At 42.8% G+C, this 18,278-nt stretch overlaps 1 protein-coding gene across 6 annotated transcripts in view; it reads right to left on the bottom strand.

Annotated features, from left to right (window-relative positions):
* Positions 1-16,239, bottom strand: part of map7d1a (MAP7 domain containing 1a) — a 44,409-nt gene extending 28,170 nt beyond the window's left edge. For all 6 annotated transcript variants that reach the window (XM_069656543.1, XM_069656540.1, XM_069656542.1 and 3 more), the window contains exon 1: positions 15,850-16,239. In XM_069656543.1, the coding sequence (XP_069512644.1) occupies positions 15,850-15,919 (70 nt within the window). In that variant the 5' untranslated portion in view covers positions 15,920-16,239. The remainder of the gene's footprint in view (positions 1-15,849) is intronic.
* Between the last annotated feature and the right edge of the window lie 2,039 nt (positions 16,240-18,278).

Raw genomic sequence — 18,278 nt, forward strand, 5'->3', positions numbered from 1 at the left:
GAAGAAGCCAAACTTATTTTTGCTGAAAAAAAATTCTCGCTCGGAACCAGTTCAGCCTCATGAGTCATGTGTGCTCTGTGAGATTTTCTAAGTTATTCGCTAAAAGAAAAGCCGGGCCGATTTGTCGGGACAGCGGCTTCGCTCACAGCACCGTGACTCACATTTGGCAAGCTGCTGAACTTGAATCTCCTACTCAAACATTAGTTTGCCCGGGCTTTGACGGCCAAACAAAGACCCTCATGGGAGGGGACACTTGGCTTTGTCCACTCAGCAGTGTACCCCTGCGCTCCCTGTGGAACCATGTTGGAGTAGAGTCTCTTCTGCATAGTCTCTCTGGAGGTAAACACTGGGGCAACATGCTGTAAATTATTCAGACTTTGGCTAAAAACAACACAGACAGTAGGGGGCTGTCACACTGGGACAGTGAATGCACTGAAGATTTACTCTACAATTGCTGTGCTATTCAGTGGCTTGCATAGGGGACAACCAATGAGCTGCAAGACGATAGCTGTGCAGATTCAAAGAGACTTGATTATAGCTTTCTATAGAGTATGCGACTGTACATTGTGCTTCCTAGGCCTTGAAAACCAGCCATATAACTTTTTATTCCTCCCTTAAAACTCTGATAACAACTAAACCTTAGAGACACATGGCCGGACAAAGGCCTGCATGAAAAGCTGTTGGCCAAATAAACACGTCCACTTCTCACTTCTACAACTACAGATGATTACTAGCATTCTCTGCGATATCAGGCCTCATGGCAAAGATTGTCCCTGCTCAGCTGGACAAATGGAAAAAGCTATGTCATCACTCTGGGAAATGGAGGCAGCTCCTGATGACCCTGAGTTGGACGATGCCTCATGGCCAGAGCGAAAAACAGCAGCGCGAGTCCATGAAAGTGAGTTCAGCTGGGAGACAAGACATTGTGTTTCCCCCCCACCCCCTGCCGAAGCATGCCACTCTTAAATAAGCATTCCTCGGGCAGCGATGTGCTCTGACAGAGAGGGGCCATTGTTGTGGTCTCTGCATGGCAACGGGACAGCGGCCAAAACATTGCAATGACAGCGAGAGGAGAGAGGAGGAGGACGGGGGGGGGGAAATGGTCGAGAGATAAACTGACAGCGGAAGATGAACACTGGAATCTGTTCAGTGCAATTTAGCAACAAAACGCATCTTCGTGGGAAAAAAACAAGGCCGAGCGCTGGAGCCGGTAATGTATTCGAGGATGAGAGATTAAAATTTAAATTGTTCACTACCGAAAATAATGCAATGCCTTATGACAACGCAGCACCCGGGGCTTGCAAGCAACTTCCTTATAAATGACTAAATCCAGCTAAACTGCCTGCTCTTGGTTTTTCCTCCTTAATTTGTCTATGCTGCTGTATTGGAAGAAAACTTTCTGTCACTTAATATCTGCAATCATCATCACAATCCCTGCAGCATCTTTGCAAACAATGATGCTACACACACACACAACCCCAGGTGTTGGATTGTAACTGCTCAGGTGAATCACATGGCTTTCATCTGTAAATTTGCCATCCGACACCAGTTCCTCACAGATCCCTCAGGGCAGACATGACAGTAAGACTACCAAAGTGATAGTAAGTGCAGCTTTGACAGACAGCGTATTGTGTTGCCTTAATTCCAATGAAAGTTCCCCACACACCTGAGAACTGGAGCCACAAAGAACTGGCTAGCTGACAGGACTGTGGGCGACTGGTCAGACAATCAGTGTGATCTATACCGTCAATGATGAGGTGAAAGAGAATGTAACACACTCTGGTATATTGGCGGCACCGACAATGAATACCAATGAAACCTGAAGCTCTCTGGAGGGAAAGAGGATGGGAGCTGAGGGAGAGGACTGCTGCCGCACAGCGAGGGGCTGAAACAAGGGCTGATTGATGCAGCAAACTGACTTTCTGAGCTACCAGACTACTGGGAGAACATGACTGAAAAATATGATGGGAAACAGGAGAGAGTAAGGAAAGAGTCTAAACTATGGCCTCTGTTAAAGTGATAATCTCGAAGATTTTCTTGTAAATAAATGTCAGTTAAGTCTCTATCTATCGCCGAATGAGGTAACACAGTGGTGATTGCCTTTGGATTTGCAGTATTACAGACTGGGTGTCTGTGGCGATATTCGCGGAAAAATCACAAGCGGCGCCCAGTTAGTGACGCGTTTTCCATCAGCCAGCAGTGGTTGGTCTGCCAGAGAGGGTAGGCCGAGCTAAGATCAAGATCAATGACTACAGATGCAACTTCAAAAATAAGTGAAAATCCAAAGAAAAAGAAACAAACTCGACGCTCAGATGAAGGCAAACAGTCTAAAAAGGAAAGCGACCGTCAGCGAGGAAAATCAACAGATAAGCCTGTAACAAAGGGAGCCAACCGAAGACGTCTGGTTACATTGGGAAGTGTCCTCCTGCAATTACCGGAGATATCACCTTTTGTAACAACTATTGTCATTATTTATTTATGTACTGAAGTTAAGTTTCCTGAGCCCAAGGTGACTTCTTCACATTGCCTTTTCTCTATCCCACAGTCCTACACCAAAAGTCCAAAAATCAATCAATAAAGAATACAGTACATTACAAATCAATATTTGAAATTACCCTAAAGAATTTTTGACCACGAGAAGTGCAATGGAGGAGTGTCTTTTACTAGTCTGTCTCTGTCCACTGATCAACAGCTGGTTATAGAAATCCATAAAATTGCACCAACAGAAGCAGTGAAGAAGACTTCAAACAAACATGGACTTCAACAATGCAAGTTAAAAACAATTCAGAAACATCAGCTTGGAAAAAGCATGCAGCATGTTTGTGTGGAACACTGAATCTTCTATAACTGAACAAAGTTCAACCACTCTGGTTCCAGCACTTGTGCCTGTCCTGGGCTGACATATTCATGGATATATTTTGGAAGCGTCTTTGCCTGGTGACCCCTGACAGCAAACAAAACTGGGACATATGGAGCTTTGGGTTGAATGCTGAAGTAATATTTACACAGGTGTACCAAATGCAGTGACACAATTTGTTCAGCAATCAATGAACTCTGTGTCCTGGCTGTTGTCACAGACAAAAACAAATAGGACTAGAGTGTTCTTTTGTGCTGTACTTATTTGTGAAATCATTACAGACACAGAGCTTATTTCTGATACTATACTCAAGCAATACCTAAAAGAGGGGGTCAATAAATGGAGCACGAGTATCCTCAGAGAGTAACTGCCTCCTTACAATATTTACACTCCATTTTCCCAGAGGCACTGCACCCAGGGGACGACTCCAGCCACAAGCCATTAGACCGCCCCCTTGTGACATCACTTACATTATTCAATGTCATAAATCAATGCACACCAACATCCTCCAAGATGCTCGAGACTCCATCAAGTCTGAACATGGAAAAACCCTTTGGTGGAGCTGGATGGCAAGGGAGAAAAATATACAGGACAAACATTTGGCCAGCACTTCCAGAGCTTGATAACATCCCAGTTCTGTTGAAGGTGTGTTGGGCACCAGCAGTCCCTCTTTAGAGGTCCTGAAAAGCTTGGTTTAAATCATAATGCCGGTATGAGCAAGGCAGTCCAACATCCTTTCTTTCACATGCAAGATTTATGCTGTTGTGTTTCATTTGGGCTCTTCACGTAGGTTTGTAATCCATGTTCTATAACCTTAAAAATACTCGACAGAATGTGATGATAGTTGTTGGGTTGTATGCTTGTGATTCCAGGGATACGTCACTTTAAAATCAAGGAATTTGCATTTTTCTATTAGTATTATCTCCGAGTCATTTGGAGGAAGTAAATCAATCTTTAGAGCATTTGAAAGCAGTGATGTCGTGTCACGGCTGCTTTGTTTTCCCCTCCCCATGACTATGAAAAGGGTATTCGACAGCTACAGTATGAGACCCTACAAAGTGGGTCACAGGAGGTTCAGGAATCTGCGGCATGCTGTGCGTGATCACTGGTTGAACATCACACCGTCACCTTGCACCACAGCTCAGTTAGCCCCATCATGCCTCCCCATGGGGCCTCTCTAGCTGCTGGTGTCAAACAAAGCCTGAGGCACTCATTTGACCCCATTTACATGCAAAAAAAAGAGATACAATAGAATAAGATATCTGTGAAAGTCAGCAGAATTGGTAAAGGAACCCCTGCGGAAGTGGGTGTATGCATGCATGCATGAGCACTGTGTGGGAGCAGAGTGGCAGGTTGGGAATCAGCAGGTAATTAGCACAGACTCTGTGCCATTTCCCTGTTCAAGGCATGTTAGGTTGGATACAATATGTGCAACTTCATGCGTTGGTTTGGAGACATGTAACACAGGCTCTGCAAAGCTCATTAAGCATTTACTCCCAAAGTGCAACCACAAAGGAATGTTGTACTTTACAGTTCGGCTGATGACACTGTGAGCTAAGAGTCGAGCTAAAACTGGGACAGCTGGTAATAACTGCCACACAAAATGTGATTTAGCAGAAATCCAATTTCACAGCATACGACTTTGTTAGCACAGTTTATAAATAACCCCGAGGCAAAGCCTGCTTCTTCGTGCAGTGCAGCCCCAGTGCCATTTAAAGAGACTAAGATAGTCACCTCCAAATCTGCAGGGCAAAATCGCTCTTCCAGTTAATTATGTGAATAACAACATGAATATTTATGTCTTAAAAAAAACAAGGAAGCCGAGGCTGGAGGAAGTGGTCCTTGGGACAACATTAGTCCGTCCTATAATGGAAGTCATTTCCGCACAGACAAGACTGACAGACTAAACACCACAACACTATTTTTTTAACTTCATCAGCCTCACATGGGAGACATTTAACAGGATAAAAAAAGCTTGTGTCCTCAACAACGCAGCAAAACACATGACTCACTGTATGACAGAATCAGCAAACTATGATGGCACATTCTTATGACTGTGTTTGCTCATTAACAGCTTTGGGAGGGATGCTTTCGGTTGACTAGAGCTGTAAAAAGCAACGGCAATGTGAGACTGACTGTTACTGAAACAAGCGATACAAAGAAGAAATGGGCAGCTTTAAAAATGATATTGGTAAACTACAAGATGGTGACCAGTGATGATAAATGCAACTTACAACTGCTGCTCATTCCCAATGCAACATCCAGAGCACGGCCAGGGCCGTTTCAAGACGCTGCTCAGAATAAATATATAGGCCAAGGCATGGAATATTCATGAAGCCAAACACAACAATCTCTGTCTCCAGCCGGCGGATAAGAAGAGGAGAGGCTGCAATAACTGAAAGTTAAAAAAAAACAACAATACAGAAAAGTTGCAGATCCTGAAATCTTAAAAGAATACTTGGTTGGAAATGCAGCACATCCTCTTGAAATATGGAAATGATGCAAACAAGAGGCGAGGAAACAAACCCCGAGTGTGAAATCAAAAGGCTGGAAAAGGAAAAGGGCGGCAACCCAAATAAAGAAAGCAGGAACTCGTGAACACACTGAGAGAATGGATCTGCATCTCATTTGTGATGGGCCAGGGGACTAATGAACTACCTCATCGCTTACCCCCCCTAACCCGTCGGCCCTTCACCCCGTTGTGTCCCTCCTGCACCGAATAGGGGTGATGTAAGAGGGGCAAGGGGGCCCAGACACACAGGAAGCGCAGTGTAAACAACAAGCACTGACTCCGTGCCAAACGAGGCCCTGCGTGTGTGTTTAGAGGCCAAAGTTTACATGGTGCATACAATTGAGGTACACAATTTTAAATGGAAACGGAGATAAACATCGTGTAATTCTGCAAACAAACTGCACTTAAACACCAACAGGATACTTTTAACTAGGGCTGCAATAGATGACAACTTCAAGTTCATTTATTATTATGTAACATGTTTACAATGACTCTTAAAGTGTTAAATAAAAAGCTCATCATCGTTTGTGAGTGTCTTGGATGAGAGTGCTTGTTTGGCTAAACAACAGTCCTAAATAAAAAGATTTCCAATTAACAATGATATCAAAAAAGGCTGGAACTAAAGATTAACTGTGGTATTTTTCCCCGATAACTTTTAATGACACACAAATGTCATTGTTTTCTCAAATGACTTTTTCATGAGTGAAAAAAGCAGCAAAGGCTAAACACTTAAACGTAAAATAGTTGCAGACTAATTTTTGGACTTCTCTCAAGACCGACACGCTCAAAAAAACAGGTCAAATATATCTGATGCAAACTGATGAAACCACTCACCCGGCTACAGCTAATCTCGGCCTAATAATGATGAAAGTGCTTCTGCCTACCAGTCTGGAGAGTTGAACACAAAAGGCAGCATTTTGTCAAGGCAGGTCAGTGAATACTAAAGTCCAGCTTTCATCCCATCACCTGGCCTTGGCTGAGGACAATCCCTCGCATTTATTTGCTGCTGCTTCTCCTCTCCACTGCACCAGTTTATGCACCAAAGCCATCCTGCTCCATGAAAGGCTTCACTTATCTGAACTAGAAGCAGCTCCACGGGGACCCTGCATCTGCTGCTGCAACCAACATGCTCCGACAGAAGTGGATAAGTAACTTCGACGGTCCAACCAGTGGTGAAGGAGCGCGTCAAGGCCTGCCAAACTCGAACCTTCCTCAATGACATCAGAGGCAGCGCAATCTGCCATTCAGAATCAGTGGATCGACATGCCGGGGAGTTGTTCCTAGCAACCCACTCCCGACTCTTTTGGGGGTTGGGAAGAGACAGCGTGATCTAATTATTACCAACCTCAACAGGCTTTTCAGATCCCCCGTCAAAGCTAAGGAGCAAGTTTAGTCAGAATAGGATTTAATTCCATTATAGCAGTTTTGGAAGAGCTTTTGCAGCTCAGTTTGAAACAAGGTCGAGTTTTATAGCAAGGCCCTCTCATGTCTAGCTAAATGCTGAAAGTAAAAGGGACATTTAGCTATGACTAAAAGGAAACATTGAAATACTCATATTATGATTGGAACTGATGCAATGGGCTTCAATGGCCTGAGGTTACAAAGTGAAACACTCACAAAGCTGTGTGTGACTGATCATTAATGCCACGGCAGAGATATCATCTGTAATCCCCTGAATGAGTTTATCTGTGGCAGCTTAATTTCCCTTTTTGTACTCAACTATAGAACTAAACACTATGTTGGAAATATAAACAATAAGCAGTGCAAATGGAGTACGTTGCTGCAATCTTGTGCTCTGAAAGCATCTTTGTGACTAATGAGTGGATTCAGGTCATATAACCGGTGACATCTTTTCATCAGGAAAGCCTTGTTGACATTTGGAGAGAGCCGTGACTGTGTGTGTCCGTATCTAAGGCAGGGCGCAAACTTGTTGTTTGTCATTTCCTCCAAATGGTTGTTTTTGTAAACATTAGCTAAGGACAAAATCTGTCTGAGGCCATAATTCTGTGCTTGTTCAACATACAATTAAATCCAACAGTTATCATTAAGTGGAGATCTGTCTCCCTAAAAGACAGAACTTTTCCGCTGGCAACAGGCCCCAATCATGGGTTTCATGATAACCGGCAACTACAAGGAGGCCAATTATTCACTCCTACTCCTTCAGTGATGAAGTCCAAATTCATCAACAAAATCATCAAACTGCAATGATCTTAAAGGGCCAGTTGGCTGATTTTCCACCTCAGTCCTATCATGCTATTATGGGGGGGATGCAATTTTGTTCTGTGCCTTTGGAGGATGCTATCCGCTGGGTATGGGCCCTGTAAAACCTCCGCCAGCCTACTTCGTCATCAGGATGCTCACCTCCGATGTCAGCAGTGTTTTGTGAAAAAACAAACAAACACTGTCGCCGCAAAGTGTAATCATTTCTTCCGTGAGGTGCCTTGAAACGCCACCTGCCTCCTGTTTTCCCTCCCAGACATTCCACATTTCTAACTGAGTCATGTCTCGTTCAAAATTGTCAGGTTTGAATGTAGACTGACGTCCCAAAGTTTTTTTATTCTCATCATATTTCGGATTCTGTAGCGCTCTGAGCCACTGCCTGCAGCGAAAACAGAAGCATTTCACTCTCTCGCTGAGCCGTTCCTTTCAGAGGGAGGGGCGCAATGCACGCTGGGTGTTGTAGGAATGTAGAATGAGTGAAACCACGAGCTGTTCGGACAACTTTCTCCACAACTATGGTGCCAATTTCAAATATGCTTCTATCGATTACAGAGAACACCAGCTTTGACTGACAGTGACTTTTTCCAGGGGCGAACTGCTCCTTTAATGCTTCCTAGAAAGTAGGCACAACAATTAATAGTAAATAATTGTGAAAATAGGTCAAGCATTGGCTCTAGATGACATATGGGACATCTGCTAATGAATGTGTAGGGAAACCAACATGTGTTTACAGTGTAACGAACGTGCCCTTTAGCTGAGCAGGGACAGGTCTAATATTAGCCGATTGGTCTGGTGACTGGAAGTGTCAGACAACCGGAGAGCACAGAGAAGCCCGTCTGGGATATTTTCAGAGTTGGTGGAGGTGGTAGGAACAAGCGACAGAGTCCAAATCAAGACTTCCCTTCCCTTGTCCTTCCTCTCATGTCCGAAGGAGAAGTGCAGTACAGCTGACTGATTATAACTTTAGGCCACAATACTGCAGCAGCGGCCTTTTCGCTGTATGTCCCAGCCGAGTGTGACGGACAGAAAGGGGTTAGGAAAAGCAGATGCCCCTAAAATTCCACATGTGTGTTCTTCATGTGCTTCTGCTTTTAAAGGAGGTGGTTAGAAGCAAGAACATCATGTTTCTTTGGCATTCCATCGCTCTATTACTGCACAGCTGCTGCAGCTGTGCAGCATGTAGGACCAAACTTTGGCCTACATTATATCCTCTCGATTTTTGTCCTGTTGAATCAAAACAGTCATCATTGGTTTAAATACATTTTGTAAGGCAGTTGCAAGAATTGCTTTTGTGCATTGCCTTTCGTTGATCCAATAGTTCGAACAATCTCTGCAGTCTGGTTTCATTGTGTTCTGGGGCAGTTAAAGGAGGATTTCCCCCCCTGGAAAAAGCCACTGTCAGTTTGAAGCAATAATATTTGAAATCGGCACCAAACAGCTCGTGGGTTCGCCCATTCTGCATTCCTACAACACCCAGCATGCATTGTGCTCCTCCCTCTGAAAGGAACGGCCCAAGGACATTGATCACTGCAGGCAATGTCTCAGAGCGATACAGAATCCGAGATACGACGAGAATAGCAGTGGATTGTCTAAAAAGTCTTCAGGTCTGCAGTCTACATTTGAAACCTGGCGATTTTGAACGAGACATGACATCGGAGGCGGGCGTCCTAGATTGAGGAAGTGTAGTTTAGCGAGCTCCCTGGCCTCTGTCAGATGACGCGTTTTACGTAGTCAGGCTGAGGTTTTCCAGGGTCCATTGGAGAAGCGGATAGCGTCCTCCAAAGGCACAGATACTGCACAGGCTCCCCATAATAGCATGATGAGGTTGAAAATCGGCAAACTGGCCCTTTAAATTATGGGTTATAAATGTCGTCTTGGAAGCAGCCTGCCGATTTTTTAATTTTCAAAGGAAAAGCTGGTCATTTCTTGAAATATGCTTATTCGATTGCTAACTGACGGTTGCATGAGAAGCCAGATACCTTTGTTTTTCACTTAGATTGGAAACACATCTTAAAGGTTAGCAAGGGTCTGTCTAAAACAAATCTGTCAAGCTCAGTAACACCTAATATCTCATATAAAACAGGTCCCAAAATATCACAGTACTCCTTTTATTACCATCATGCAATTTGACCTTAATGGGGTGTTATGTTGTTGAGCATCAAATAATTCTCCTGTACCCCCCCCCCCTACATACACATCTACTAGTCAGTGAATAATTCTGAGCTATGCATCCTGCTTTAACTCCATCAGCTCCAAGTTACTCGGGTGGTCCATGACAAGTCCTAGCTCTCTGAATGATCAACTGTATTCCATATCAAAGGGTCTTGTTATGAGGAAAAGACCAAAGGAGCTGAAGAGGTGAAGACAGGTTATACATGAAGTTATTCTTCAAACACATCACCTCAAAGACATACGGGTTCTCGGGGCTAAATGTAATGAGTATCTTTTGCCAATCATCAATCAATCAATCGCCAGTCATCTTAAGTGTGACAAAAACACATGTAATGCAGCTGTGGACATCATCAGCACTATGCAACATTCACATGGCATAGTAAACATGAGCATGTATTAATTTATGATCTGAAACCACACAAACATGATCTGTTGTGTTTGAGCTCTCTTGTGGTTTTAGTTGTTTATAGAGGTAGCTCAAGGGTGGACAAGTTCAACTCTAATCCTACCTTAATCCATGTTTTCAGAGTAAACACGTTCTCTGTCCTAATAAATAAGGCCGTGTCCGTCTTTCATAATCACAAAATCAAAGTTAAACTACATCTGCATGCACCTATTGACTGCTTTCAACAGCCACTTCCTGGTCCAATACTGCAGACAGGGGGTTGAGACTTTGCACACACTGAGTGCTGGTAAATGGGAAGGCTTTCGACATTATTTGCCTTCGCAGAGTGCTGGGTTAGAGATCTATCTCTATTCCCAGATGAGAGGTCAGTGTCTGGGCGGTGTGATTTACACCATCTGGGCGCTACAGAGCGATCCTGACGCGATCCCTCCTCTATGTGGGGAGTTGAAATCTAAAGATTTGAAGATGTTTTATCATGTTTTTGCACCTTTTTCACATTACTTCACGTCTCATCTGTTCCTGCTTTCTGTCTGTCTTTACTTTATAGTTTAAGACCCCTCTTGTGTGTGAATGTATAATGTCATGGAGCTGGCTCTCTGGTAATAACAGGTTTAGCTTCACATCCTGATTCTTGTACATACACAAAACACGTGTGTACAAAGGCTTGTAACTATATGGATAATCCATTAAGAGCTGCTATATAAGTGACAATTAGCTCCCGTGTATGTTCAGCACGGAGGTAATGTGGTCACACTTGCATATTAGATGCAGGGTCGAGTATTTGGACAGTGACCCAAGTTTTGGTGCTGTAATCCAGTGTTTCTCAAACAGGAGTTTTATTACCTTTAAGCGGTATTTTTGAGATCTGCAGGGGGTTCTTCAGATTTTAAGTAAGTGGTTTGATTAACTACATTGTACATTTAATTTACAACTTAAACTCAATCATTAACTGCTGATAAGTGTCAACTGTCAGAGTAAACACAATCAAGATTTAGTTTATGCTTTTTGTAATGTTTACATTTGTACAATGTAGGGCTGTGGCAGTACTGAATTTTTCTGACCGCGGTGAAACACCAACGCCCCCCTACAGTTTCGTTTTTTTCACTACAGCACTTCCCCCAGACAGTTTAACACAATCAGCATGAGTGGTGGAAACGCAAGTTTATTATCACTTCTTAGGTCGTATCCTTATTTGAGATTAAATCCGTGGTGACGGGCTAGTTGTTGTTGTAGCGGCATGTCTCGATACTGCACACGGGTTCCTCTGCACCGATTAGAAGCGTAGAGGGTTGAAACAGTGGTGCTCAGACAGCCAGGTTTATTTTGCTGATTACTGTGATTTTTAAAACGACTTTGTTTACGCTGAACGTGTACCTAGCAACATCAATGGGTCTATATTTAAAAATAAAAAAGCGGTGATGGCGGTCACTCGGTCCACCCGGCAGATGGCATCACAACAAGCGCTGTATTGCGGTCATGCGGCTACCGTCACAGGCCTAGTACAACGCCAGTTTCGATATTGAATGACAGATGAAAATAAAGAAAAATTGGTTTGTGGTTGAAATGTAGCAGCTGGAATTGCAGATAAAGAAGAGAAAAACAAAGCTCATAATCAAGAATGTTTAATTTTCTTTTTAAACCCAGACTGTTTACTTTTTATGTGGGAAAAGGGTTAGAGCAGTTTCATGAAGCCAGAGCAACTCATGAAGTATTTTTTCAGTTACAAGGTTGTAAAGCAACTCATTTCAAATGGGGTACATTATTGAAGAAAGTTTGAGAAGCACTGCTGTAATCCATACTGGATGAACAGAATAGGACATGAAGCCCACATCACTGGCATGCTTAGTTATTCAGAAAGGAGGCAATGACTGAAATAAAAAGATCAGTATTCCAGCCCTGTTCAAAACCAATATACTGTAAACACATTCAAAGCTGTCACCCCCGTCGGTGTTTCACTTTAAATCCAATGTGCCGGAGCACAGTGGAGCCAAAACCACTTAAAATGTGTCACTGTCTAAAAACTGCACTGCAGACCTCAACGCCACAGTGCTGGCATGACTTCAGTCAGTCCTCAGATGTTTCTCTTCTTCTCCCTTTCTCCCTCCAGACTTCATCGGGACAGGGCTGAGTCCCCTCGACTAAATGTTCTGCGGTGGGCTTTGAACATATCTGAACATGTGGGGAACTGGGAAGCCCCCCTCCCAGTCTCTCAACCAACAACACCACCTGAAGTAGCTTTAGAGGAGCAATCAATTAATCTATACACCAAAGGGGAAAAGTGCTCTCTGGTGAAAGAGTGTGGTAAAGTGTAATCATTCTCAGTTAATCCTTTTAGCCATGCGTGCCTTGAAAAAGCCATTTGATTGAAGTCTTTTGTGATTGCAGCCACATACAGTGAATTAAAAGGATTATGCAGGATGGAGCCCACACATGTGGCCCTCTTTGTATGCAACACCAAGTTATAATAATGAGATTAAAAATAGCAAGAACAGTTGGATTAATGTTATATTGTGACAATATTTTATCCTTCTAATATGAAAACTTCAAATTCTCAGGACACAACATTACAAGAGATAATGGCATAACTAAGCCTGTTTTCTGGCCTATACAGAAAGCGTAATCGCTCATGGAGCCTATGTAGTTATACATTTAGCGTGTTGACGTGGGTTTTTCAGACCTGGGAGGACCCGCTTATAGGCGCCGATTGTCTATTTTCCCATTGCCAGTGGAGTATACTCCTTTCGGTCTCTTTTCTGCTGCGTCACCGTCTGACATCACAAACGCGCCCGAAACAGGGTTAGTAAACAGTGAAGATGTTACAGTGATTAAGTCTTTATTCTACCTATTGCTCATTCAGTCTGTTTATTAAACTCAGTGCGACAAATTTGGAACGATGTTCGAGCGCTGCTCGGACGGAGATGAGTGGAATTTGTAGCCGAGATGACAAGGAGTCATCGACGTAGCATAGCACCGCGGCGGAGAGGGGTAGGAGATGAGCGTATTGACATGGGTTTGGTCTGCCCACCATTGCCGATCGGAGCTGAGGCGATAAATACCTGTGTCTGCTGCAGAGCATTTGACCCAGGTCTGAATGCCGATTGTAGCCTTTCCCACTAAGCAAAAAAGCCGATGTTAGCGGGTGTTAGTGGGTTTTTTGACCAGTGGGAAAGCAGCTTTACAGATGTCAGCATTATTTCATTCACAAAAATACAAGGCACTAAATTACTCTCATTTTCACAAATACTAAAAGTCAAAACTTTATATTTTTCTACATGATGAAGGATGTGAAAAATACATTTGTCGTTATACATGCGCCTAAGTTGTCAGAGTTAAACACATTTCCTCCGAGACATGAAAACACCTCATTATGACACAAACTTCCCCACTGCCTTGCTCACAATTATTCCTGAGCAAAAACAATGGCGGATCCCGTTGTTATCTGGATCCATTATTAGGCGGTGAATCTTGGGGGGCCCATGGGATCCTGCCCAGTGCTAATTTACAGACACCAAAGCAGCTCTCTTGCCAAAAAATGGGACACGATTGCACGTATTCCCCTGATTACATAACAACTCCTGCAGCTGAAGATGTGAGGCTGACTGATCCTGTTCACTACAGTAGGGGCTTGACAGCCAAAGCTTCTGGGTTCCCCTTTATTATACGATAAACAAGGACAAGAGTCTGTATCCCTGTCAGTCTGCTCAGGCTCTTTATCCTCAGTAAAGCTGTAGTAAGGCAGCGTTTATTTTTTTTCCTTGGCAAAGTTTGCATAATGGCTCATTTACATTTCTGTATCCTTTACATTGTGTGCCTTCAGGAAGAATTTTAGAGATACAGGCGGTCACAGTTATCTGAAATGGCAGTGAATGTGCCATAAAAGGCAAAAAGTTTCTATCTCAGCTGGTCACAGCTTAGCTATTCAGGTACGCAGATTAAAGAGGACGACCGAAAAGAGCCGACTGTCAGAGAGCGGCGGATCGGAGAGCACATAGAGAAGAAAAGAGGGATTAGAAGATCTCCTCCAAAAGTCCTGACAGCAGATTTTCACAACGCTGGGCCAGGCTTTCAACGGCTACGGTTTAAGGGCTAGTTTTCAAGCAAGACAGATCAAGTGAGCTTTCTTTATGCCTGTTTTTCAACAAAAGAGGGAGACGTTTCCCCATTGTCCTGCTGCTTCCAGGTGCTGTTAAAATATCTTGCTCAAGGATGTTCTACATGGGGAAAGACATATCCTTAGGAGTCAGTGTCTTTCCCTTCCCTTAATAAGATCATAAGTCCTGATATCATAAAATTAAAATCTTCTTTAAGAGCAACTTTAATGTTGAACTTTGAGTTATGCATGAATAGTGATGGAGCTCTGGTGAACATTTGACCACTGATGACTTATTAGAAACAGCTGAAAAAACAGCTTTGACTCATTTTCAAAGCAGTAAGCATATAAGCTGGCTGACATCATATAAAACAGAGGCCCTGATGTCAGTGGCTCTATTATGAGTCACAACACGTACGATGACTGACCCAGCTTTATGGTTATATAGGTACATCGTGTTATTCAGTTTATGGACTATTCTTCTGCTGGTCAAGATTCCCACGATTAGGGTGGAGTACGTCTCTCCTCCTGCTTGACGCAGAGCCAAAACAAGCTGACCTCCCTTCACGAAGCCCCCTGTCGGCAGGAAGGAAGTTTTTTTGTTGTCACAAGAAGGAAGAGGTCACATTGTGTGTCCCCTTCTATTTCCAGAATAGGGGAACATGTCAATACACAATTCTGTAGCGTGGAGATTAGTCCAATACTGGTTGTCTTGCAGCTTCACATTGGCAGGTTACCAACATTCAATCTTGAACTGATACTGAGTGAGCAGACATGACATTGTCCTTGAACTGCATGATCACAGGATCACAGTGTAATTGCACATAAACAGTAACTTAGACAGAGTGTTAGGTGGACTCTATATTTTGCACTTTGGCTCTTGATTCTAAGGAGTTTTTAAAGATGCATCTCTGCACCAGCAGGCTTGACTTCACCTGCGTGCAGTGCACAACAACATATTAGGAAAACACCCTCTGTTAAGGGAGCAGCAAAGAGGGGACATAGGAAAAGGATGCCAGACCGCCTCATAGGACTGCATCACGTTAGTAGTGAGCTAAACATAACATACGGAGGGGGATGGGATGGTACTAGTCAGATTACCTCATCTAGCGCAAATTGTGTTATTATAACCCTGTTTGCGAGCTCTATGAGGGGGAAAAGACAACACATTGTTAAAGAGACAGCGATCAGCAGTTATCTGATGGTCATTCTGGTGGTTTGTTTTCCTCATCCGAAGGTCTGCAATCTGTTAAATCATCTTGTATTGTCATCAGATTAAAATCCGGCTTGAGGTTTAGGTGTTAAGCTTGTGGACAACAACAGGGTTGCGTTAGCTTTATGATTTAGTGACTGTATCCGCACCTCCTAATGGATTATTCATAATTCATCAGACACAATTCTTCCAGACCACGCTCTGTATTGCTTCACCTTAATTGCACCAGTGTTTTTTAGCCCCTAAATGAGCGTGGTGGGCAACTATAAAGTTAGCGAGACAACGTTTTAAATCATTTAGTTTAAACGTGACAAAAGACATGAATGACATAGCACAGACAGCTCTAAGGTAGACTAAACTACCGCCAATAAATACTTACATGTTGCTTCTGGAAGAGTATTTTCCTCCATTTCGGCGGCAATACCCTCGCTTTCTGTTCTTTTGTTCATTCAATCATGCGAGTTTCGGCTCTTCCTCTCCGGCACTCCTCTCATTCCTCAGGCAGAATGGAGGGGGGGAGAAACTTGGTCGAGTCACTCCAGTTGCACCCGAAGTCCTAAATGAACCGGGTAGGTAACCTTCCTCACAGCGTCCTGATAAGACCAAAAATAGGACCAAAAAAATAAATAAATAAAACGAAGTCCTGCCAGTACCAGCCTGTTAACGAAGGCACCGGTGGCGGCTGCTGAGAGAAGTTAAATTAAAAGGTGTCTGAGGGAATTTGGGAGAGAGAAAGCAAGGGAGGAGGAGTGAGGGAAGTTTCTCACTCTCCGGCACACCACAGCTGATGCTTCGCTCGTGCGGATGGTCCCTCACTGGCCTCGGGATCGGACCGTACCATTGCCGAGAGGGGGGTGCGGCTGCTAGCTAGTGTATTGTTCCTTTGATACTAGCGAGTTTTAACGTAACATAAAAAAATACGGAAGCAACTACGCTTTAGTTCACTTATGTAATAATCTTAAAAGCAAACTTTACTCTTCGTCATTAATTTTGTCATGTGAAACAAATAGCTGTCCCCCTCCGTTCTGATTGGTCCCTCCACCCACAAAACTAATGCTATCACAGCCAACCAGTTCACAGTTCAAATTCAATATAAACCCTTTCCTTAGAAAACCTTTGACCAGCATATCAGCTATATGTCCTGCTATGTTTTTGTCAATGGCTAGTGTCTCAAAGTACTTTTTAAAACTTGGTTTAAATTTAGAATATGTAAAGAAATTGAAGGCAACCCATTATTTAAAATAACATAAAATCTCTGTAGCCTTTCACTGCAGTCAACTAAATAAACCAGCAATCTTATTTTGACTTCATTTGGTACATTTGCAGGAAAAAAGAGAGAGGTATAGTCCAAACATTGGAATTACCTTTCCTCTTAACTCATACAAGTAGGGCTAGAAAACACTAGAAAAAACTAGAAAACATCACCCTGAAATCTTTTGGGACACTCATCTTTTTGAGTCATTTAAACAGAATAAACTTTTGAGACTCTTCCATTTGTAGTGACAATAGTTTGTTGTAATTGTTAAGTTTTACATGCATGTAGCCTAATTTCAGCGTAACAAGAACACTTGATATTCCTGTCAGCCTGGTTTTGTTTCAGATGATGGATGTTTGATGCGTTAAACAAGTTACTCCACCCAAGATACAGCCACTGTCATATATTTTATTTTTGGTCAGAGGCAGAGGCAACACAACCCAGTTTAAAACCTAAAACTTAGAAAGGATTTTTGTTATATAACAGTTCTAAGAACTGCCGTGTCCTCTCGTCCACCACCTGTGGATCTCTTGGAGCATCTGCCAAGGTGGGGGCTGGGCCAGGGGCTGACCGGCACACTTGAGAGTGGACACCCCCTCAAAAGGACCCCAGTGGGGCTCTTTTGTGCAGCTGTTGAGTCGTGTTCCCCCAAACCCCCAAGAGCCACCTGTCACTGCAACTGGAAAGTGGGGGATGTTAAATAAAATGGGGGTTGGGGGTGCTGTAGAGTGTGTGGTTGATGGGTTTGGCAGAATTCAAGCCAAAAGAGTGCTTAATGTGCAAAGTCTACTTGTACTTGTTATAACAATCTTTATATAATTGTCCTTGATGAATTCACACCATCAAAGAAATGATTTGTCAAAGAGCCCAGTCTCCCTAAAGTCATTACAGTGTTCGTCACATATCTGTAATTAAATCATAGATAAAGGATAAATAAAAATAAAGGAGCGATTAAGAAAAAGATTCCCTCTACTTTAAAGTCCAGGAAAGATTGAAGGAGAGGAGGAGATATCTTTTAGTGGTTATGTAATCACTGACCAAAATAACAGATTTACATAAAATAGAGGCCTCCTCTTCTTTTCCTGGACCTCATATACTTGAAATTATCTTTCGGCCTACAAGGTTGACTTGTTGACAAGTCTGTCATTATAGTGCAAATTCAGATAATGCAACAAAACAACAGCATCATACATGGTAAAATACAGATTAAATTGTAATATTTTGGACAAATGAATACATTTCTTTGTGTTTGTGCTCAGTATAAACTCTCTGGAGCTAAAGAAGCTAAAAATGTTGAGAGAAGTAAAGGGTTTACTTCCTTTGATTCACGTCTGAGAAGTAAGTACAATACAGCAAAGTCCGTAGAAAAGGAAATCTCAGTTGAATTTCATAATTTTCATTATATTTTGTGAAAATATACAGCAAATGATTCATTTTGGAGGTCATATACATATTGGGAAAGTAAACAAAATGCTTGAGAAGTTGAAAACATGAACTTCATTTCAAGTGCTCCAGAGAAGCATGTTTTGAAGATCTTTTGTGCTTCCTCTTAA

The sequence above is a fragment of the Semicossyphus pulcher genome, unplaced genomic scaffold (assembly GCF_022749685.1).
Source record: "Semicossyphus pulcher isolate SPU_LCO1_2020_fin unplaced genomic scaffold, fSemPul1.0.p SCAF_9, whole genome shotgun sequence".
NCBI classification, from domain to species: Eukaryota; Metazoa; Chordata; class Actinopteri; order Labriformes; family Labridae; genus Semicossyphus; species Semicossyphus pulcher.